The 23297-nt window shown below is 47.5% G+C and overlaps 1 protein-coding gene across 2 annotated transcripts in view; it reads right to left on the bottom strand.

Annotated features, from left to right (window-relative positions):
* EXOC3L4 (exocyst complex component 3 like 4) overlaps window positions 1-23297 on the bottom strand; it is a 424048-nt gene that overhangs the window by 363583 nt on the left and 37168 nt on the right. For both annotated transcript variants that reach the window (XM_086937846.1, XM_086937847.1), the window contains exon 2: window positions 22028-22468. In XM_086937846.1, coding sequence (XP_086793972.1) covers window positions 22028-22433 — 406 coding nt within the window. In that variant the 5' untranslated portion in view covers window positions 22434-22468. The remainder of the gene's footprint in view (window positions 1-22027; window positions 22469-23297) is intronic.

The raw sequence follows: 23297 nt of genomic DNA, 5'->3' as shown, positions 1-23297 counted from the left end.
GTAGGACTGGCCAGCCCAATCATAAGTTTCTCTGTCCCCGCCCCCTAGCCACCATTTTAGGTTTGGTGACCTGGTGGCTAGGAGGGCTGTTGGCGTTTTTTGTCCCACCCTCCCTCCCATTTATCATTCCTTTTTTCTGGTTTTTTGCTTCCCTCACTTTGTCCAGCTAGGGTTTTTCTCCCTCCTTCTAAATTTTTTAACTTTATCTTTATTAAAGGCTGTTTTCTTGGGTATAGGTGTGCAGGGGTTTTTCTTGTGCTTTGTATTGTCGCTAGGAACAGGTGCTGTGCGGGGTTTTGGTTGTATCGGTGCAGTTTATGGTAGATTGTTTGATGAGTATCGGATCGATGCTTTGATTGACAGGTTCAGGGGAATGTTGGTCATTGTTTGACCGTTCAGGTTTTGGGGGGTATTGGCAGGAGTGAAGGGTCAGGCAGGGTTTATGGTTATAGAGGGCCTGGATTTCAATATGTGATTGGGGGTTGATAAATAAAGGTTTTAAATGATGACGTAATGATTTAATTAATGACGTAATGTTTTATTGATGATGTGATGTTTATAATGTTGTTGTAATGTTGTAATGCTGCATTGTTGGGTGGGGAGGGGCCAAAGAATGTTAGGGGAGGGGGTGGGGGGGCGGGGTTTGTAGTTAATTATTTATTTAGTGAGGTATAGTTTTGTAAGGCGTTGCCAAGGTTTTGTATTTGTGATGTGCACCTGTTTCCTAATAAAGCGGCCTTTTTCACACACAGAACAATCTCGGTCTACTTTACTTCCACCCCTCGCCCTCCCTCCCAAAGAAGCGGGGAGCGCCCAGGGGACTCCTTGTTGCCTGGACGCTCCCCCACACCGGTGGTGCCCCGCTCTCGGGGCTTCTTGTTTTTCTAAATTTTTCTGTTTGTCTTCTAGGGCAGCGTAGGAGCAGGCGCGGTCTCCGGATCCGCTCGGCGATCGTCCCTCAAAGGCGGCAGCAACCGCGTGGAACATTTGTTCGCATTAGGAAAAGGGGTGTCGTTCTAAACAGTGCTCCAGGTTAAGAGGAAAAGCGCTTCCTGCGTGCGTTTCCCGGCGTCTGGACAAGGTATTTATCGGGGCGGGTGCGGGCGGTGACGAGCAGCGCGGACGAGTTTTGCCTGCTGCTGCCGCTCGAGGGTAAGCCAGTTGGCAGGCAAAAAGAGGGCTAGGGATCTTTACCCCGGATCTGGCACTGCGCTCGGCCTTAAGGGGTTTACACGGCTAACCCCCGCCTTTCCGGCAGCATAAACGGGCGGGCAAACAGGTCCGGCCAGGCAGCCCTGGAGATCGATTTTCTTGTGGTGGGGCGAAGCAGGGTCGACTAGGGCAGGGCCTGGATGGGAGACCTGAGTGAGAATACATCGTTTTAGAAATGTGTTCATAATTACAAGTGGTGCTGTGGTTTAGTTTAATTAAACAGCCAGGTTTTGCATAGGGGTGGTCAACAAAGCGACCAGAGTGAGAATACATCGTTTTAGCAATGTGTTTATAATTACATGTGGTGCTGTGGTTTAGTTTAATTAAATAGCCAGGTTTTTGCATAGGGGTGGTCAACAAAGGTTTGATCCATCCTCCATTCCAGGGTGCCATTATCTTCAGTTTTATTTTCAGCAACTGTTTGAGCTAGCTACTCCCAGATATTAAAACATTTTTCTATTTCAGGCAATCGCAATTTTGTGAGTTTACAATAAAAGCCGCAGCACCTTGTACACGGTGAGCCCGGAGTGGGGGACGGCGGACCTGGTCGCAAACCCGATACCGGCGGTGAAAGACGCAGGACTGGATCGGTAAGAGGAGAGCGGGGGGCTTGCATTTCATTGCTTCTGGTAGCCGCCGGGTGGGTCTAAGTTAGAGTTTACTCACCCCTGACAAACCGGAGAAGCCGGGGCGTTGCGGTTACGGTTGCATGGTGCTTATAGCCCCCTGTGAATCCTCCAGCTGGTGAAGGTACAAAGCGCAAAGTCACCTCAGTCGTAACACTAGGAGTGTAGGCCAGTGGCATGCTAACCATGCTGGGGCCGAAGGGTGGTAAAGGAGGGTCTAGCATGGAGGCGATGATGCAGCCCATGATGCGTGAAATGGTTGATATTAATAAGAAGTTGGGGAAGGTTGATGAATTAGAGGCCCGCATAAATGAGAGGTTTGCTGATACCCCAGGCCCATCAGGCAGGCCCGTGCGGCAGAGAGCGGCACCCTTGCCGAGGGGGGATTTCGTTACCCCACCAAAGAGATCTAAGGCCAAGAAGCCGAGGTACAGTGCCCCAGCCCCCGTACCTCTAGTTCGGGTCCCGAGTATGCCCGTACCTGCGATACCGGTTCCTCTTGCACCTCTGCCGGTAATTCCGGCGCCCGTGGCACCGGTTCCTGCCATGCCGCCGTTGCCCCCTCCTGCGGCGCCTACCCCCCCACCCGTGGGGCCGATACCAGTCCCGAGTGTGCTGCCAACACCTGCTCCCTTGCCTACCACGCCAGTGCCACCGGACATGCCCCCTGGGGTCCCAGATGTGCCAGCTGGTAACCTGGACCTGGTCCCTGTTGGGTTGGTATCTCAGATAGCTGCCTTATTGCCTTGGCTGCAAAAGGGGGGTGTGGTTCTTGCCTCATCAGATCATGCGGCAGAAGCGGCGAAGTTGGTAGAAAAGATTAAGGCTGCAACGGCGGCTGACAGTACTGCGGTGCCCTCATCTTCTTCACTTACAGGTTCCAGTCCCGCCCAGCCGAATGGAGATAGTGTTCTACCGGCCCAGGTGCCCGTAAATGGTAAGGAGGCGGCGCTGCCTCTCTTGGGGGACGGCTCAGTGCCATCCAGGAGTGAAAATTTGGGGCAACATGTGTCCCAGGCAGTGAAAGAGTTGATTTGGGCGGGAAAATATGTATACATTTTTTCTTTGTTGCTAGACAATAGGGAAATGGAGCAGACCAAGTTACTGAAGGAATGGATGCATCCGAGTGAATGGAGGGCACAGTGCTCCAGGTTCAGGGTAGAGGAGACTTTGAAGAATTGGATCAGGGCCTTTTCTGTCCTTTCGGCTATCACGGCCGAACGTCCCCCTAATGTGCAGGCAGCAATGGCTTGCTACCAGAGCAGGATTGTGGGGTGGAGCGACCAATACACTGGGAATGCATGGAAGGAGTATGATGTTAATTTCAGGAAAGCCAAGGAATTTGACACATCACTGGCGTGGGACAGGGTAGACTCTATGTCGTGGCATAAGCAGTTCTCAGGCGACACAGCCCCAACCCAGGCCACCAGTGCAGTCAGGGTGTTCTCCGGCAGACCCCAATAGCCCTTTCGGTCAGCCCAGTGAGGTCCCGGGGATGAATAGGGGGGGGTCAGAGAGGAAAGGGGTATGCTGGGACTTTAATAAGCGCTCCTGCACAAGGGCCCAGGGCACCTGTAGATTTAGACATGCATGTGCAGTCTGTGGTCACCCATCCCACCCCGAGACAACTTGCAGGTCCAAGCAAGGCAACCACGGTCAGAGGGGAAGGGGGAAGCCAGAGTAATTCAGACGATTCGGGTCCCCCCACGCCAATAGACGTGTTAGCAATGATCCCATGGTTGAATAGATACCCTGACCACACAGCGGCCACTCTACTTCAGGAAGGTTTTTCACAAAGTTTTAGGATCCCGGCGATGGGTTACACAGGCAGCGCAAATTGCAGGAACCAACTGTCAGTAAAGCATAATCCAGCGGTGGTGGCCGCTAAGATTAGCAAAGAACTGTCTCTAGGCAGGATAGCTGGTCCCTTCCAGGAGGTGCCTGTCCCCAATTTTGTGTGTTCACCGCTTGGAGTAGTACCCAAAAAAGAGAAAGGCGAATTTAGACTGATCCACAACCTATCGGCACCAAGAGGAGCATACTCGAACGATGCGATTGTTGAAGGGATTTGTAGTGTAAAGTATGCCTCATTTGACCAGGCTGTTGATTTATTACGTGCCCTGGGGCCAGGGGCATTGATGGCAAAATCTGACATAGAATTCGCTTTCCGTCTCCTCCCAGTCCATCCTATGGATCACCACCTCCTAGGTTTCAATTTCAAAGGCAGGTTTTACATGGATAAATGCATGCCCATGGGCCGTTCCATATCATGTGCTTACTTTGAGACGTTTAGCTCATTTCTAGAATGGGTCATGCGACAGGCGACGGGCCACCGCAGGTCATGCATTACCTGGACGATTTCCTTTTCTTAGGCGCGGCGGGATCTCAGGAGTGTGCTTGGGCATTGCAGGAATTTTGCGTGCTCATGCGGGCTTTTGGGGTCCCGCTGGCGCCAGGTAAGACGGTCGGTCCGTCCACCTGCCTGGAATTCCTTGGTATCGAGATTGACTCAGTGGAGGGATGTTTCAGGTTGCCCAGGGACAAAGTGTCTAGGTTTAGAGCAGCTCTTCGTCAATGCCTACGCAAAGACAAGGTTTCCTTGCAACAGCTGCAGCAAGTGGTGGGGCAACTGAACTTTGCTCTGTGGGTCATCCCAATGGCACGCCCATTCTCACGCTCCATTGCCCTAGCCATGAGAGGGCTGTGGGGAAAACATCACCGCACAAGGTTGTCATTTGAGGTTCGCCAGGATATGCTTATATGGATGGCATTCCTGGAGAACTTTAATGGCAGGGTAGTGTGGTCCGGTCCTCCTGCCACATCAGCAGAGTTGGGTCTATGGACAGACGCTGCTGGTAGTGTGGGCTTTGGCGCCATACTGAGGACCAAGTGGGTCGCCCAGCGGTGGCCGGAAGAATGGAGAACATGGGGCCTGACCGCCAATATTGGCTTCCTGGAACTATTCCCAATATGGGTGGCTTTGAAGGTCTGGCCGGAGCACCTGTGTAATCAATCAGTGGTGTTCTGGTCTGACAACATGACAGTTGTGGAATGTATAAATCAACAGGGGGCACGCTGTCCGTTCATACTGCGCCTGATAAAAGAGATTGTGTTACAATGCTTAAAATGGAACGTGGTTTTCAGAGCCAGGCATGTCCCAGGCGCCCTCAACAATGCAGCTGACCCCCTTTCTCGCTTTAAAATGCAGGTTTTCAGGGAACATCTTCCTGCAGCAGACCCCTCGCCAGCGCACTTCCCGGCAGTACTTTGGCAGATTGGTGCCCCAGATTACAGGACCTCGTGGTTGCTAGCTTAGCCCCCAGAACCAAGACAGCTTACGAAGGGGCGTTTTTGTCTTACAGTGCTTTCTTGGGGCAGGAATGGGAGGTTAGGTGGGCACAGGAGGACAGCTTTGCGGCCAACTTAGAATGGATGCACAAGGAAGGGCGCTCAGTGGCGGCTGCGAGCAGGCATAGGGCGGCGGTCTCCTTCTTTGCACAGGCTAAGGGCATGCGAGATTTCACTAATACCTTTGTGGTGCGCAAGGCTTTGAGGGGTTGGCGCCGTTTACAAGGTCACTCTGCAGATAGAAGGAGGCCCATCGGGCTAGCGCGGCTGACGGCCTTATTGATGGCGCTTCACAGTGTCTGTAGCTCAGAGTGGGAGGTACCTGGCGTTCTATGGGGCTCTGAGACTCGGCGAGTTGGTTGCAGCGTCAAAGGAAGATAAGCTGGGCGGCCTACAGGAGGCCTGTGTAAAGATTAGGGAGGATACTATGTGGGTGACAATTCAGAGATCCAAAACTGACCAGGAGTCTCGGGGTCACACCATAGTGCTCCACCGGGCCCGGGCCAATCCTTGCTGCCCGGTTTCTCATGTGGAAGTCTTTCACAGGCAGCGCGAGGGCACGGCGGGGGGTGCACTGTTGTGTCACGCCGATGGGACGCCATTGACCAGGTACCAATTTAGGAGAGTCTTGGAACTGACGGTCAGACAGGCAGGTTTTGATCCTAAAGAATTTGGCACGCACTCCTTTAGGATTGGGGCAGCAACTGAAGCAGTGGCAAGGGGTCTCCCACTGGAGAATGTGAAGAGAATAGGGAGATGGTCGTCTGAATGTTACAAACGATATGTACGAATTGACATGTTGTGACAGGATGGTGCTCACGCCTGGTATATTTCTGGTTTTTTGCAGTTTCTCAAACCTGTGACGCGGGGGAGGAACTCGCCGCCGGGCGTCAACGATCTGTACCATCGCAGCACAAGCAGCACGGAGAGCATGGGAAATTGGTGACTTGGATTGTGGGCCACTCTTATGTGAGGCGTGCTGAACATGTTTTTCTTTCAGGAGACCGTAGGAACAGGGCGGCGCAAAAGGGTTTGCATATCTCATTTTTCGGAAGAGGGGGTCTGTGCCTCAGCCAGTTTAGGAGCTTCTTCCAGGGACTCTTAGCTCAGCAGCCCACCCCTCCCGTCAGTGGTGATACTTCACCTGGGGGAGAATGATTTGGCCAAACTAGGGAGGCGCATCCTTATTGAGGAGATCATCTCCACTGCAGAGTGGGTGGCTAGGATTTGCCCGGGCTGCACAGTAGTATGGTCGCAACTTATCCCTCGGTGGCAGTGGCGAGGGGGGGGGCTCGGTCAGGGCGTTGAATCACTCGGTAAAGAGGATCAACACACAGTTGGACAAACTATTCTGAGCCCCCCGGTTGCAGACGATTCCACATGGATGTATCTGGGGCAAGCAGTTTTACCTGGGGGACGGGGTACACTTGACTGAGGCAGGGAACATTTTGTGGTCTAATAATCTCTGGGCCTGGTTAGAGGGATTTGCTAAATGAGTCGGTCCTGGTTTAGGTTTAGGAAGGGGGAGGCCAGATCGTCGGTTAACAATGCTGGCCTGTGGCGGTAAGGTCATGACCGGTGAGCAGCTATTTTAAGGTCTGAGGGGGCGGGCATCATCCTATCCCATCCGCAAGATAACTGGTGCTTCAAAGGGGCGCGGGTTGGAGGAGTCACGCTTTCCTTAGGCTGGTAGCCACCCCGCGCGCGCATACTTATGACGTCAACAGATGGCGCAGAGTAAGGGCCCTCCTTTAGTGGGTAAATGGAGTTCACGGCGTGGACCGGGTAATTACCGGGCCCGGCTGCGCATGCGCACATCTTGTGGTGACGTGCAGCTAGTAGGACCTGACACCGGTTAGCGACCTTGCCATATGGCCAGAAATGTTAGTATACAAAAATTCAGATGAGGATGTTAGATTCGGTTAGGAAACAAGCTGTATTAGAGTTTTTGTTAAGGATAGTCTCTCACACCTGTTGACAATCATGTATCTAATGTCCTGCTGATTTTTGTATAAACTGATTATCGTACAATTAAAATGTATTGTTTTATATCTTAATAAATACGGCCGGGGGGGTCTTGCGACCCCCGCCTTCCAAAGATAACCTGTTTCATGTTCATGTGTCCGTGGGTTGGTGTGGTCATAGGGAGGGGGGCGGCAGCCAATCACTGACCATGTGAAAAGGGGGGGCTCTTGGCCCCCCCGCCCGCATGGCGGTGTGACGACCGCTCCTCTCTTTCGATACCTCTCGGTGGTGGGGCGTGTCCTCTGGGGCGCGTCCTACCACCGATTGTTCGGCGCCCTCCCTGACCCGGATGGCATTAAGCGACATCCGGGTCAGGGGGGCGGGCTGCAGGAGGGGTTGGGAGTTGGGGGCGTACCGCCCTCCCCCCTGGGCCCTTCGTGGATAAAGAAGCGGGGAGCGCCCAGGGGACTCCTTGTTGCCTGGACGCTCCCCCACACCGGTGGTGCCCCGCTCTCGGGGCTTCTTGTTTTCCCACCCACCATCCCTGGAACAATGCGGTGTAGTATGCATTTTTAGTCTGATTCAGTCTGTACTTTGCTGTGATGTTTGTTAGGCAATTTTTCCATGCATAGAAAACTGTTTTGGTTTGTGTATGTTGCTTGTAATGCTTTTCTTCTTTTTAGGCCTTTTCTCCCCGTTTAGTTAATGGTATTGTAATATGTTATTGGGTTGTAATGGTATTTAGGCCTTTTTTCCCCTCTTTGTAGCTTTACGGTGTTATGGGTGATGGTTTAATTAGTCAGTGTAGTTGTCCTTTAGAATTTTTTCCCATAGGTCGTCGTATTTATTAGGTATGGGGCATGCGGTAAGGTCATGACCGGTGAGCAGCTATTTTAAGGTCTGAGGGGGCGGGCATCATCCTATGGAGGTTCCCGCCCAGGCCCCTCCTAGAACTTCAGGGGCGAGGTAACTGGTGCTTCAAAGGGGCGCAGGTTGGAGGAGTCACGCTTTCCTTAGGCTGGTAGCCACCCCGCGCGCGCATACTTATGACGTCAACAGATGGCGCAGAGTAAGGGCCCTCCTTTAGTGGGTAAATGGAGTTCACGGCATGGACCGGGTAATTACTGGGCCCGGCTGCGCATGCGCACATCTTGTGGTGAGGCGCAGCTAGTAGGACCTGACACCGGTTAGCGACCTTGCCATATGGCCAGAAATGTTAGTATACAAAAATTCAGATGAGGATGTTAGATTCGGTTAGGAAACAAGCTGTATTAGAGTTTTTGTTAAGGATAGTCTCTCGCACCTGTTGACAATCATGTATCTAATGTCCTGCTGATTTTTGTATAAACTGATTATCGTACAATTAAAATTTATTGTTTTATATCTTAATAAATACGGCCGGGGGGTCTTGCGACCCCCCGCCTTCCAAAGATAACCTGTTTCATGTTCATGTGTCCGAGGGTTGGTGTGGTCATAGGAAGGGGGGCGGCAGCCAATCACTGACCATGTTACTTTGCATTTTGCTACATGTAGCTTTGGTTTACTCATAAGTGAAAGAGCAAAATGCCAAATAAAAACAAGCATTGGAAATGCAATAGGTCTCGCATCATTAGAGTTAGTGCTTTTAGAATTGTTTATGGTTTTTTTTTTTTAAATCGTTAGCATTTTTGTTTCCTGTAGCCAATGCTAAAGAATTACAAATAAAAAAAGCCATAAACATTTCTAAAAGCTCTAACTCATACTGCAAAGGTGGGAAATAAGAGTTGGCACTTAAATATCACTTAAAAAAAACATTCCTTGCATGCAAACTTGTGAAACGCGCTGATGGAAACAACGATTTTACTCATCAGAAGCAGCTAATAAATATTCACTGCTACTCAGTCTCCAGGGCACAAAAGCAAACCTCAGTCACCAAGAAAACTCATTTCTGCCCAAAGATGAACGATATGGCTGCTCCTCAATGTTCACAATCTCCCACTACAATACACAAAGAAAGCTGCAGTTTTTGCTCTGTGCGTTTTGATCACAATTAAAATGTAATTCTAACAAAATCTACTACATTTTTTTTAAATAACGTAACAGACTTAAAATAAGTTTACAGTGTGCCTCGATGTGCAGTGTGCCTCGAGGAGTGTAGAGTGGCCTCAAGGAGTGTAGAGTGCCTCAATGTAGACAGCGCCTCAGTTTTCCCGTAGTGCTCACTTCGATTGGCCGAAGTCCCTCTCTGAAGCTACTACTATTATTACTGCTCAGGCAGCATGCACCCCTTCAAGAGAAAGGAGGGTTGTCCTAGAAAATGCGACCACAAAGTAGCAACGGTTTCTTTTACTCGTTTTTAAAGGCGGAACAGATCATCGGTTCCTGTAGATTGGTTGCACGGGTGTTCCTTGGGGGGATAGAAATACTCGACACACCCAGACAGCAACTGCGTATGAGTCACAAACATGCTTCAGCGAACTCAGGACGAGCCGAACAGCCTTGTGGATTTTCAAAGCTGCATCTCGGTTTACACAGAGCGGCTTACAAGTTTCCATTCACTCTGCGAGTCTATGGAGTGTTTAATGATACAGAGAAAACGAAAACATTCTCTACTTAACAATCACGTGAAATTCAAATACTCTACATTAGTTTGTAATTTTTCCGTGAAGTTGTTCAAATCACAGGTCAGGGAGTATGCAAAGAGGCTAAATGCTTCTTAGTCGGGCACGCCAGAAAGACACAGAAAAGCGTGCGAGAGTTCACGGATGTGAGCGTTTGTGTGTACACAGATAGCAGTGACTTCCACACACAGCTGCTAACTATCAAGGTGCTGCCAACCCTTCCGAAACTCACCCAACTGATAACGTGCCACTTGCCAACTCAAGTAGCCTCTAAGGGTGTTCAGGGTCAAACATTCTCTACCTCCACTGTGGGGCGTGTCTTTTCGGATACATTACGACAGGCCAAAGTAACAAGGACTCAAGTTAGTAACAAGGAGGAGGCAGCGAGTCAAAATGGAGGGCATTGCTGTGGGGAGGGGGGAGGAGAAATGCGACGCGACATGGCAGGCAGGGGACGGGGCGGAGCGGGGGTGTGGGAGGAGTGCGGGAACAGGCGGCGAGGGGAGGAGAGTAGGAGGAGGAGAGTAGGGGAGCTGTGGGGAGGGGGGAGGAGAAATGCGACGCGACATGGCAGGCAGGGGGAGGAGCGGGGGTGTGGGAGGAGTGCGGGAACAGACGGCGAGGGGAGGAGAGTAGGAGGAGGAGAGTAGGGGAGGCACGGCCTAGCGGCCGTGCAATCAAGAAGTGAGGGGGCGGGAGAGTAGGCAAGGCAGGCGGCTGGGGGCATGTGCACGCGCTTTTAAGCTCAATGCGCATGCGCATTGAGCTTAAAAGTCACGGGCACCACAAGGAATCGCCACGATTCCTTGCAAGTTGGATAAAGAGTGGATAAGCCCCCATAGTCTCGCTTGCTCGATGCGCATGCGCATCGACAGGCGAGACCTAACCAGTACTTGAGGATCTACTCACAGCTGATGTGAAGAAACCTGAAAGCGGTCTAAAGTCATCCATCGAAAACCTATGTGTGTGCTGTTTGGCAAGGCCATACTCGGACAAAATATTGACCAGTCCACCCAAAATAAAAATGCCCCCCATTAGGAAACCATATTGCTGAAAAAGTGTACCCCTTTTGCAAATCTGGCCAGTTTTAAACTTGTAAAGACACACTGTATAATTATTTTGCAAAGTATGAAAGACCGCATGTATTTGTGTTTGCTGCAAGCAATGTTTGTAGTAATATCAGGGAAATCAACACTAAAAACGAAAAACCGGACAACGAGGCCATACAACATGCCCACAAACAACTAAAACAATAGCCCACACATTGATCTGTCAAAGCTGACCATCGGGCACTACCTATTGCCCCTATAGGCCTCTCCGACCCTTTCTAAATTATTTTAATGTTTTTGTAGTGCCAATGTACATCATTTCGGCTGCTTCAGAGGGCTTTGTGGTACATAATACGTGATCATAACTAAAATGCCTATAACGAGTTTACATTAACAGCTGCTTGAAAGTTGGAGCCCTCGCAACTGCCAATTGAACCTATACAGAGTGTGCTACTTTTAGCCTGTCTGACTTTATTGCCAAAAACATTTTGCTTACTTTGGTATTTAAGATCATGCTTTTCATCATAATTATTTATTACAAATGCCAGAACGCAAAGTACTCTTGGCTAAGATGCAAAAACTGGCTAAAGATGCTATGAAGGCTATGAAAACAAGCACAATCTTGATGTAATTTATGGGCTGGAGGATGTAAGTACTCATGTACCATTCTCTTCAAGGAAGAAGAAATAGCCACCTGGCCCTAGCAGGACAGGCTGCAGATGTGGTGATGCTTGCAGGGAGTGATTCTGATGAACGTGCCTGGAAGTAAAGAACATAGCTGCATAGAATCTCCATACAACGTCTTCAGTTGGCTCTGTCTTTTTTGCAAAACAGCACTTTACATGCTGGGATTCTTCAGACCTGTAATGTTAAAAGCAAAACATGTCCCATAATTCAACTGTCTGTTGGTTAAAATGGCAGGACATGCAGATGATGGCACTCATGGCCATCATCTAATCATTTAAGAAAGTGAAACTTGACAGGGCTCCATGTTATCCAACTTCCCATTCATCTATCATATCAACCAATGAGAGGGCAGCACCTTGAGATAACTGTAGCTACCGTTGGGCTGATTTTGATAAATTATAGAGGCATATTGATAGTAAGTGGAGTTAGATGAAGAACCATGGCCTACTTGCTTAATTGGAAAAAAAACAACTTATGGCACTGTTAGGCCTTGGCATTTGTTAAAATTTAAAGTCTCCACGTGAAAGCACAGTCATTCTTCGAAGAAAACTTTTTTAATAAGAGAAAAAGGGTGTTAACATTAGACAGCTCTAATAGTTGAGAGCAGGAAATAGCAAAAATATGGCTGTGCTGCTTGAATGAAATTCTGTATATTACAATCAAATGAAAAGGAGGTAGTTACCATTACATTAGCGTCACAAATGCCTTTTGCTTATGTATCAAGAGAAAAACCATTAGGGTTTTTAAAAGAACCCTCACCCACCAAACTAGATGGTTGCATGCTTTATCATTGGTTTCTCACCCAAGATGCCTAGTGCACCTTGGGTGTGCTGCAATCCCTGATTACAGCAGAGCTGTTTTTTTTTGTGAAATCGTGAATTTGTGTGTGAATTAAAACTACCTTAAGGTGATCCATCCCTTAAGGATATTTTCATCGTGGATGCCTTGGGTAGGATTAAAAATGGTGATGGCGAACGTGATGTGAGATAACATGGTCTCACACATCCTAGTATTAGGTCCAAGGGATACACAATTCGTGATGCTATATTTGAATGGTAGCTAGCTCGGTTTCATTTGATTGCTTTCCAGGGCCGGACTGGGAAACAAAACCGGCCCCGGCAAAGTGCTCGGCCGGCCCCCCCTTCCCACTCGGGGGGGGGGTTGGAGGTGCCCGCAAGCTCTCTGACGGGGCCGGTTTTCGGCCGATTTTGGTACAGGGCCGATTTTGCAGCTATGCTGCAAAAACGGCCCTGTAACAAAAACAGCCACCAGGGGCCCAAACTCGGCCCCCACCCGTGCATCGCACCGGGGGATCGCCCGGTGCACGCTATGGTCAGTCCGGGCCTGTATTTTTCCCTGGAAATTTCATATATTCAGCCAAGAAGTAATAAAATTAAGCTAATGGTTGGCGCGATGTGCTGCAGTGACAGATATTAAAACAAATTTTGAACAGAAACAGGAGCAACCAGCAATCGCTCCTGGCCTCTCTTCTCCAACTACTCCCAATACCATCCACAGGACCATTAGAAATGAAAGGAAACTAAGCAGACTCCTTTCATAGTCACCAAAACCAAGACCTACTGCCTCTGTAATAAGGTTTCCTGATTAAAGGGCCAGACCTAGGACATAGGGCATAACATTTCTCTGAACACCAATCAAGGCTATAGGTGTTACCATTGGCTTGTCACCATAGCCAACTCAGGCCTATTGTACATAGTGTAAGCTTTCCTGCAAAACAAACATCAGGCATACAGTCATAAAATTGCAAATATATACAAAATTACAGATGGCAAAGCAAAAGATTATGGGCCTGATTACAAGTTTGGCAGTCCATCGGACCGCCAAACCTATGGTGAATTGGCATTGGTAGTTTGACCACTCTGTTTTGAGTTTGGTGGTCAGACTGCCACAGGCCTGCTGCAACCTCTGAAGAACCGCCATTCCCGGGCAGTGTTGCAGTGTGTAAGGCAGAAATATGCTGGTGGTACCATTACGGCACTACCAAGCGCACTACCAAGCATATCATGAGTTTCCTCATTGCCAGCCTTTTCATAGCGGTGAGCATGCCATTAACAGACTGGTGGTGAGGGAACTTTGGGGGTCCTACAGGGTCCCTGTTGCCTCAGACCATGAAATGAATGCAGGGGGGCACATGGAATGCCCCCGTGTGCATGCACCTCCTTTCCTGCACATTTATTTTCATGAACAGTGGTCCTTAGACAAGGGGAAGAATATAGAGGGAATAAATATAGACTAAATAGAACTATATTGTTATGAAATATCCAGCCGGACAGTTTAATAGCTTGATAAAAATAATAATCACAAAGCAATAAGAGACAGAGTGTGATGGATGTGGGACACCAGCCGATGTCCGACTAACACACTGGAGGGACACAAACAAGGGAGAAAGAATAGTAGGCAAAATCGGGTCATCTGAATATCATAAATCATAAACAGATAATCCACAGTATACACATATGCATGAACACTTTACATTAACTATGCATTTAGTGCACTTAAGTCGACGACGTTTCGAACCATACATAATATTGGTTCATCCTCAGGACAGAAAATGATTGCCTAAAGAAATAACAATTGCAGTAAGAACATTCCAGTCCATGCCTTGAAGGAATGGGGTTTGGCGTTTCCATTGCTGTGCCTTTTTAATAGGCACTGCCGTGGAAACGTGAAAGGACCAGCTGCCAGACCAAGAGAAAACTCCTAATCTGATGGGCGGTCTGACAATGGATTTACAAGGATGGGGCAGCATCAAAAAATGAAGGCAAGGTTAAACGTGGTCTTAGGATGGTGATATGAGGTGAAATCATTAAGTTTGCCACATATTTTGCTGAATGCAGCACACATAGAAACAGCAAATCGCCTTTCAAGATTGCTTATGTGCAGGAAGGTGTCCCTTCCTGCACATAAACAATCATCCCTATAGCGCAGGCAAACTTGCAACATGGCACAAGGGTTCCTGTGCTGATGCTAGGCAGCTTTTTAAGTGCCAGCACTAGAGGAAACGCAGGTGTGCGCCCTATTTTTGTAAATATGGCACATTGCGTTTGAAAAATGTTGGAACACGGCATTACCAATTTTGGCATAACACAGTGCTCCAACATTTTATTTTAAATATCCCCTCCTCGGAATTATTTTTCGTTATAAAACTTTGACCCATCGAGAGAGAGTGAACGATAGGAAAGGGCACAAGAGAAAGCTAGGAACTCAGTGACAAAGGATGAGAGCAAGGATGAAAAAAACCTGCAAGAATAAGATAAAGAGGCATAAAATGTAAGATTTGCACAGTCATCTTTGTGCCCTTGGCACCCCCATGTTCTTTCTGACTGGTATTGGTGGTAACTGACTCTGACTGTCCCAGGGATCTACTTAACCAGGCCCAGGGTCAGTGCTATACTAAAAACACACTCAGAATACAGTGAAAACTCCTACATACACTAGTGTACACTATGGGTTAGGGTACCCCTTTGATTGGCATGACCTTTCCAATAAGGCCCTAGTAGACAATAGGGCAGGGGGGTTACAACTAACTTTAAGTGCCTAGTATTTAATAGGGCATAGCAGTTTAGAGACCATTAGCCCTTTCTGCACTTGCTTGTGTGCCCCGCGGAGGCCTGAGGTCAGTTTAAATGCAGCCCTGTGTTACAGGACTGCTTTTGAAATGCAAAGTGTGCCCAAACTCAATTTTGGTGTTAAAAAGTGATAAACTACAATGTTTTGGCATATTAGGTACCCCAGGGTCTCCCCTAGGTGTCCCAGTGGTGGGGAGGGGGAGGGGAGGTCAGGTATTTATTTGGAGGACCCTTATCAAATAGGTTTTATATGCCTTGAGTTTAGTGAAATTTCACATTTCACTTCCCACATTGTAATAAAGTGCTTCCCAAAATCGACTTTTGTGTTAGGAGCACTGTGGCGTGAGGATCTGCACAATTTTTTGCCTAATTGGAACCCCTAAGGTCTCCTCTAGGCGTTTCAGGGGTGAGGGGTCCTGTAGATATAGGCAGGTTCCTTATAAATTATATTTTATAAGCCGTGGTGCTGGAGAATTTGCCCAGTTCATTTTCCTCATCCCCAGCCACATAGGTTAACATTATTAACCAATAATTTTCTCCAGGAGAATCATACAAACATCATTCAAGTAAATACTAGAATGTGGATGTATGACGTTACCACGCGATACATCACAACGCGGTACATCACAATGCAGCTTTTACGACTTGCACTGTAGGGTGCTGGACTTAGGAATAGTATGATTTACTATTCCAACTCCAGCCTACGCACAGAAGGGAAGGTGTTGGAATAGTAAATCACACTATTCCTTAGTCTAGAGCGCCCTCCATTGCAAGTCGTGGTAACAACTTGCGTTGTAAAATCTCTGTTGTGATGGTACTGCTGTTTTTTGACCGCGTAGTTTCCCCTGGAATGGTATTGATAAATCCAACAAAATGCTATTGTTGAATTTATCGTGTACAGACAAAAAGTTATAAGACTTTCTAGTCTGTAAGACAAAATTCGGCCTTCCAGTGCTCGGTCCTGATTGGTAAGTGGATTAGGCAGGCTGGTTTGATGAGGTGATAAGTAGCCCTGGGGTGAAGGAGCCATTCTGGGATGAGAGAGTTCTGCTACATAGGAATGCTAGAGCAAGTTGGAGGGGCAGTAAACAATAATGTTCAATACAAGGAGGAGAAAGGCAAGAGAAACCAGTATCATTTACACCCCTACTCTTTGAACCCAGCCGCCAGATGGCAGGCTTAATGAAGGATTGTGTAGATGTCAGGGGGAGGGAGAATATGGAGAGGAGCCATCCAGGAGGTTGGTTTAGCCAGCTCTTGCCTCTCCGCTGGGACTTCAGCCACATTGAATTTTGGAGAGATGGGTTCCTGGGTGACCATTGTGCCACACTTTGGAGAAAATGGTCATGCTCTGGGGTGTCGTCCTGCACCTCATTGGGCAGAGGTGCCCTCCTGTGTGACCCTAAAGAACACTGAATAAGTATCTGAGAGGGGAAGTGCCTCTCAGCTCTGCTGCTTGAAACTACAGAAAAAGAAGGGCCCATGCTGGAAGTTTGATTTGCACCAACCAGGCCCTGAACTCTGACTGACAGCGCCTGCTGCACAATCTAGAACTACAGCCCTGTGGATCAAACATGCTTCTAAAGGACTAAAGAGTGGACTCCTTGAAAGCCACAGGTTAACAGAGCTTACCTGGACCATCACCATCAAGAATCCCCAGCCTGGAGTACTACCAGTTGATTTGTAAGGGTTTTGTCCAAGTGGATTGTGGAAATTGAAGTCTCAAACTGTCATGGACCATCTTAGAGCTTTCTCGCCCTTGGAGTAAGTTGTGGACACTTTGAGACCCTCAAAGGAACTTCAGGAAGAAGTTCCAGAAGTTTGAAAAAGTTTGGAGCAACTTGGACTTACTCGATCAGGCCAGCCAAGCCGCCAACCCTCAACAGCTAGCTGGCCTACCTTTAAGGTTCATTCCGGTAAAAAGCTCCGGAGGTCCGATTACTAGAGTTTGACCGGTAGCTGGTCGAAACCCAAGCCAGCGAACCCTCACCGAATCTGGTCTGGTGAAGATCATCTAGAGACCCTAGGAATAAAAGTTCTGTAAAAGTTTTTAAGTCTGAACGTAGAAGAGGTAACTGGGACCAACCCTTGAGAGCCAAGCCTCCCACCTTCATTCATGAGTCAGCCTGAATCTCTGGTTCGTCCAGCTGGAAAAACCAGAAGTCTGACTTCCATAGGTTTGAGCAGGAGCTTGTCGCAAGGCAAAATGGTGAGCCTTCACTGAATCCGGACTGGCTGAGAGCTTCAAGGGACCCCCGGGAAAAAAAGCTCCAGAAAGGTTTTTAAGTCAGAAGGTAAAAACTTTGACTGAGACCTACAGCGAGGGATAACTGCAAGGGCTCTATCCTGGTCGGCCTGAAACTTTGACTTTGTCCTGGTCTAGTGAGACCAGATGTCCCAATAGGCGCTATAGGTTTGTAGGTGCTCTTTAGTGCTAAATCTTTCAAAATTCATATCTCTGGTTCCCTACATTGTATTTTTTCGTTTTGGTGTCATTTTAAAGATAAAATATTTAAAATTTTTATAAATTGGGGTTGGATTTTATTATGTGTTGCATATTAATTATTTATTGAATTTGTGTTTTTAAATGCTTTACATTCCTGTCTTTGAAGATTAGCCTGCCTGCTCGCAGCCAAGCTACCAAGGGTTGAGCATGGGATAATGTTCTAAGACCTATTCTGAGCCCTATATTACGTTAGTGGTATTATTGCCAGTGGAAGATGCATATTTACCACTGCTAATGATCCACTTTCCAACAGTAAGTTAAGACAGGCATCAGGTGGAATCAAATCTTTGCAACTGTAGTGTTGGGTAAACCTGGCATTCAGTAGCACAGATGCAGGACTCCCGCGTGCTGGCCCCATCATGCGCTAGTGAAATGGCATTAGGCGCAGAGGTGTGACATACCCATTTCACCTAGAAAAACCCTTGTCACCCCTAGCATCTTTGTTATGCCTTCACTTGCCCAGTGCTGCTGCTTTAAAAGCATCCGGTAAAACGACACAATTTGCATATGCAAACACAACAACCTTGTTGCTGAAGGAAAATAAATATGCAAAATACAACATGATAATGTTCCTGTGGGGCTGGAAGCAAACATGCCCTTAGGACTGAACAAACAAACACGTTCTGCTTATTTTCCAGTGTTCAGGGAAGGAACTGTGTGTAAATATGCATTTTGCTTTGCACTGCTGAGAAAGTCCGTTTATAGCTAGGCTTGTGCGAAATGTGCCAATGCGTCACCACATAACGCCTCACCTGCTCAGCCTTCACTGATTACCAGTAAAAAGAAGAGCAGAGTACAAAGCTCTCACTTAGGCACATAGAGCAATGAACAACACTGGTCCGCATTATCTGAGACAAAGACTTCGAAAATACAGCAACAAGAGAGCACTCAGATCAAATGACCAGAATTGTCATGTAATTCCATGATTTGCAAAGGTCAGGACCAGAGGCCGATCCTTTTCGGTTAAAACTACCACCGTGGAACACTATGCCGGAACATCTAAGTAAGATCAACTCTGAACGAAGCTTGAGTAAAGCATTAAAAACTTGGCTCTTTGCTCTTCCCTAACACTATTCAACATCGTCAAAGAATTCACTAACCCCTTCGCAGGCACTAACAACATCACCCCCTCCCAAGACCTCTGCGACTCTCTATCATCATTCTTCCACAACAAAATCGCCGAAATACATAACAGCTTCCAAAACCAGTCCGAAGACCAGCCAACTCCACCCACCTCTGAATCAAAACCCCCCTCTAACAACCTTTGCGCCTGGAACCCAATCACCACTGAAGACACCATCCGCCTGATGAATTCCATCCACTCAGGATCGCCAACCGACCCTTGTCCCCACCACATCTTCAACAAAGCAGACTCCATCATCGCACCCCATCTTCGAGACGTCATCAACTGCTCCCTCAACTCCGCCACCTTCCCGGAAAACTGGAAACATGCCGAACTCAGCGCCCTTCTGAAGAAACCCACAGCTGACCCAACCGAACTCAAGAACTACCGCCCCATCTCGCTCCTCCCATTCCCCGCCAAAGTCATTGAGAAAGCCGTCAACAGTCAGCTCGCCGCCTTCCTCGAGTCCAACAAATCCCTCGACTCCTCCCAATCAGGCTTCCGAGCCAAACACAGCACCGAAACCGCACTCATCGCAGCAACAGATGACATCCGAACACTACTGGACAACGGAGAAACAGTTGCTCTCATCTTACTTGACCTCTCCGCAGCCTTCGACACAGTCTGCCATAGCACCCTCATACAACGCTTCAGCAACATCGGAGTACAAGGAAAGGCATTGGACTGGATCATATCGTTCCTCACCGGAAGAACCCAGAGAGTCCGCCTCCCCCCTTTCAAATCAGAGGCCACCGAAGTCATCTGCGGCGTACCACAAGGATCATCACTCAGCCCCACCCTCTTTAACGTATACATGAGTCCCCTCGCATCCATCGCGCGCCAACACAACCTCAACATCATCTCCTACGCAGACGACACCCAGCTGATCCTCTCCCTCACAAAAGACCCAAACACCGCCAAAACCAACCTACACGAAGGAATGAAAGAAGTAGCCGAGTGGATGAAGAACAGCCGTTTAAAACTAAACTCGGACAAAACAGAAGTCCTCATCTTAGGACCATCCCCCTTTGCCTGGGACGACTCATGGTGGCCACCGGCCCTCGGAACCGCACCCATACCTACGGACCATGCACGTAACCTGGGCTTCATCCTGAACTCCTCCCTCTCGATGACCAGACAAGTCAACGCCGTCTCATCATCTTGCTTCAACATCCTATGAATGCTCAAAAAAATCTTCCGTTGGATCCCCACCGAAACAAGAAAGACGGTCACCCACGCACTGGTCACAAGCAGACTGGACTACGGAAACACCCTTTACGCCGGAACCACAGCCAAACTACAGAAAAAACTCCAACGCATCCAAAACGCCTCAGCCAGACTCATTTTGGACATCCCCCGACAAGCTCACATCTCCGACCACCTGAAAGACCTCCATTGGCTCCCTGTCAACAAGAGAATAATGTTCCGTCCCCTCACCCACGCACACAAAGCTCTCTACGACCTAGGACCAGAATGCCTTAACACGCGTCTATCCTTCTACACCCCCTCCCGCCAAATACGATCGTCCAATCAAGCCCTCGCCGCAGTTCTGCGCATCCACAGATCCACCATGGGGGGAAGATCCTTCTCCTACTTAGCGGCTAAAACCTGGAATTCTCTCCCCACCCACCTCCGCCTCACTCAGAACCACCTCTCTTTCAGAAAGCAACTAAAAACCTGGATATTCGATAAGTAAATTCACCTCCCTCCCTCAAGCGCCTTGAGACCCTCTGGGTGAGTAGTGCGCTATACAAATTTTGAACTTGAACTTGAACTTGAACCTCACTACTGGTTTCCCATGTCCAGGTCAACTAGCCCTACTAGCGCCGGGAAACCTTAGTTGGAAGTAGCTGAGCGCTTTACAAGCTATCTATTAATATTATTATTATAGGATGGTGCGCCTGGGATATGTCTCACTGTACAACGAGCGTTATGGTGTGGTGCAAAAAGTAGGGCAGAAGAGCAGTGTCCCCGATGTTAAGTATTGTGTGATTTTTTTCATTGTCTTTGCTCACATGTTTAAATAATCTGCTGCAAATGTCAAGAAGGTTTTGCCTTTGCGTTTTAAAATTGTATTTTGCACTGCATTGGCAAATCCTTCCATTCCATACAAATTTCACACCGTGATATAAACTGTCGGCCTGGTAAGGAAGATGTGCAAAAATATATTCTGTGTGAACAGACACAGATCTAAGAAAATTAGAAAGTATCAAATATACCGGGGACACAGGTGGCACTTGCATGTTTAAAGAGGTTGTCTTTGTAGCTGCGCCACAGAACGCCATGTGTACATTTGTCAGCATGTGCGTGGACGGTGTAGTCTGCTTTATGACCCATGGCCACCGTCCACGGCCCATGAAACTGAAAGTCGTGCAGGGAGATCACAGTTTCTGGGCATCCTGTGTATGTCCACCCTTGCACAGAGATTTAAATAAATGTAGTGCCGCAGTTGGCATGTGCCGTATGGGGTCCTCCACACTCGGGGCACCAAGCCAAATGGGGTCAGAATTAACTTATGTGCGGCCAATGGTTTTATCTACAGAGAGGTAGAAACTAGGTGCTGCAGACTGACAGACATCTCTTCGCAATTATGATAGATGAGGTAGTTAAAAAAAAATTAGTTACATCTGCGCAACCATGGGACAACCTATCAATAACCAAAACTTTGTCGAAGTGGTTGAAGGCAGTGGATTCTGGGGACTAGAACTTCTTTTTTTCATCAGATTTTGAATTAGAGCAAAAGAAAGAAGAGCAAGAAAGGGAAAAAGGAGCAATATATAAAGACAGGAAGAGAGTGGTAAATACACACAGCTTGGATGAAAACAACAGAGAAATATAGAGCTCAGGAATTGTGGGTTGGTGAAAAAAGCGTCCTGAATCAAGACTCGGCAGGTTTGGTATTCTAGGTGTTGGACCATATCTTTGTCAGAAGTGTGCCTGACATAAATATTGCAGCATTGGAGTAATCTACGCCAAAAGAGACAATATGTTTGAAAATGATATTTAGGATACACTATACACTACGTCAGATAATATTTCTGCACATTATATTTGTCGCATTTGGCAACACCGTCAGTGGGTTCCAAAGAAAATCTTTGGGCACCAACACTTATGTTTTTACAAATTAAGCACTGCCAAGATCGCAAGCTCTTGCTACTGTCTCTCTGATGACCGCCCAATCAACATTTTGGATTAAAGTTGTTAAATTATTGAACCACTTGACTGGATTGAGGCCAGCTGCTCATGCAGCGAATCTACCTGATTGAAACTGATATGTTGACTGATGTGCATAAAAGGTTGTACAGCATTTGTACCTCTTACCTGAATATATTTTGAGAAATGATGATCCATCTTCACAAACCTCTTCTATTTTATCTCTTGTTCCAGTGGTGTTCCCATTGTCCAAATTCAAAGGAAGGTATGGATCACTTTTTCTGCGGTTCTTCCCTCTAAAGCTTCCAAAACTTCCACTAACCCGTCTAATGATATTGCTTTTACGTTTTCCCGGACTTTTCATCTCCATAGCATCTTCATCATTTCCATTCTTTTCATAGCCCCTTTTACTGTCCCTGAAACTCCAACGAGCCACAAGGCCCGATTTAAAACTGGTATCCTCACGCTTGCTACATTTCAAATCTGCGCCATCGTCTGTGTTGTTGGTCTGCTCATTCTTACTGCTGGCCATGCTAGACAGCGACCCTTCTGAGGACTGTTCTTTAACTTCCATCTCATTTATCTGATCTAAAGGTGCCAGACAGCTTCCTGAAAAAAAAACAAAAAAAAATTTACAGAGAGACAATGACATATAGAAGGATTAGACTTCCAACTGGTGACCAAGCATAAGGTCCAGGTTGCCCAATAATTAATTTGTTATGAGAAAAGTGCAGTGTGGGATGTAAGTGATTAATATACACTCCAACATACAATACCTAGAGTAACATGTGCTGCGACAAAACTGTTTAGAAGCAGGTCACAGGCAATCAGAATATTTTGTATCAATGTGGGCAATTTATCAATGGTGTCCCTGGGCTTCCATATTGCAAACCCTACAAATGGGGACCAAGTACCCTTTTTAGCGCCTGGCTCTCGGGATAGCGAGGCAGAGCAGTCCAAGGCTGGCTCAGGAAGGTGTTGCTAAGTAACAACTCAGAACTTGGCAAAGCTTAACAGCAAACACTCAATTATTAATGACCTGAAAATATTTTTTAGCTATAAAAGAAAAAAATACTTAAATGTACACACAACAGCATAGGAAGCACACAATTTCTAATTTGTATATGTTTTATATATATACAATAAGAGTATCAAAAAACAATACAAAACCACCTCTAGGCACCTCACAAGAATTGTCATGTGCAAATCGTATACTCCAAGACTTTATCAAAGGTGATAGCTAATACCAAAGACCTTGTCCACTGCAGTAATCTGCAGGAGTCCATGAGCCAAAATGTCTGCCTACTGGCTCCAATGCAGTGTCTAAACTATGCCCCAGTATACCTATAACATATGCACTTCGTAATTAAAAAAATACAGAGGTACATGGTTTGAACTTAATTTTTACAATCTACTGACAATAGAGTTGCTTCCTTCG

Source organism: Lissotriton vulgaris, chromosome 9, assembly GCF_964263255.1.
Source record: "Lissotriton vulgaris chromosome 9, aLisVul1.2, whole genome shotgun sequence".
NCBI lineage: Eukaryota > Metazoa > Chordata > Amphibia > Caudata > Salamandridae > Lissotriton > Lissotriton vulgaris.
This window is presented reverse-complemented; position numbering and strand designations above follow the sequence as displayed.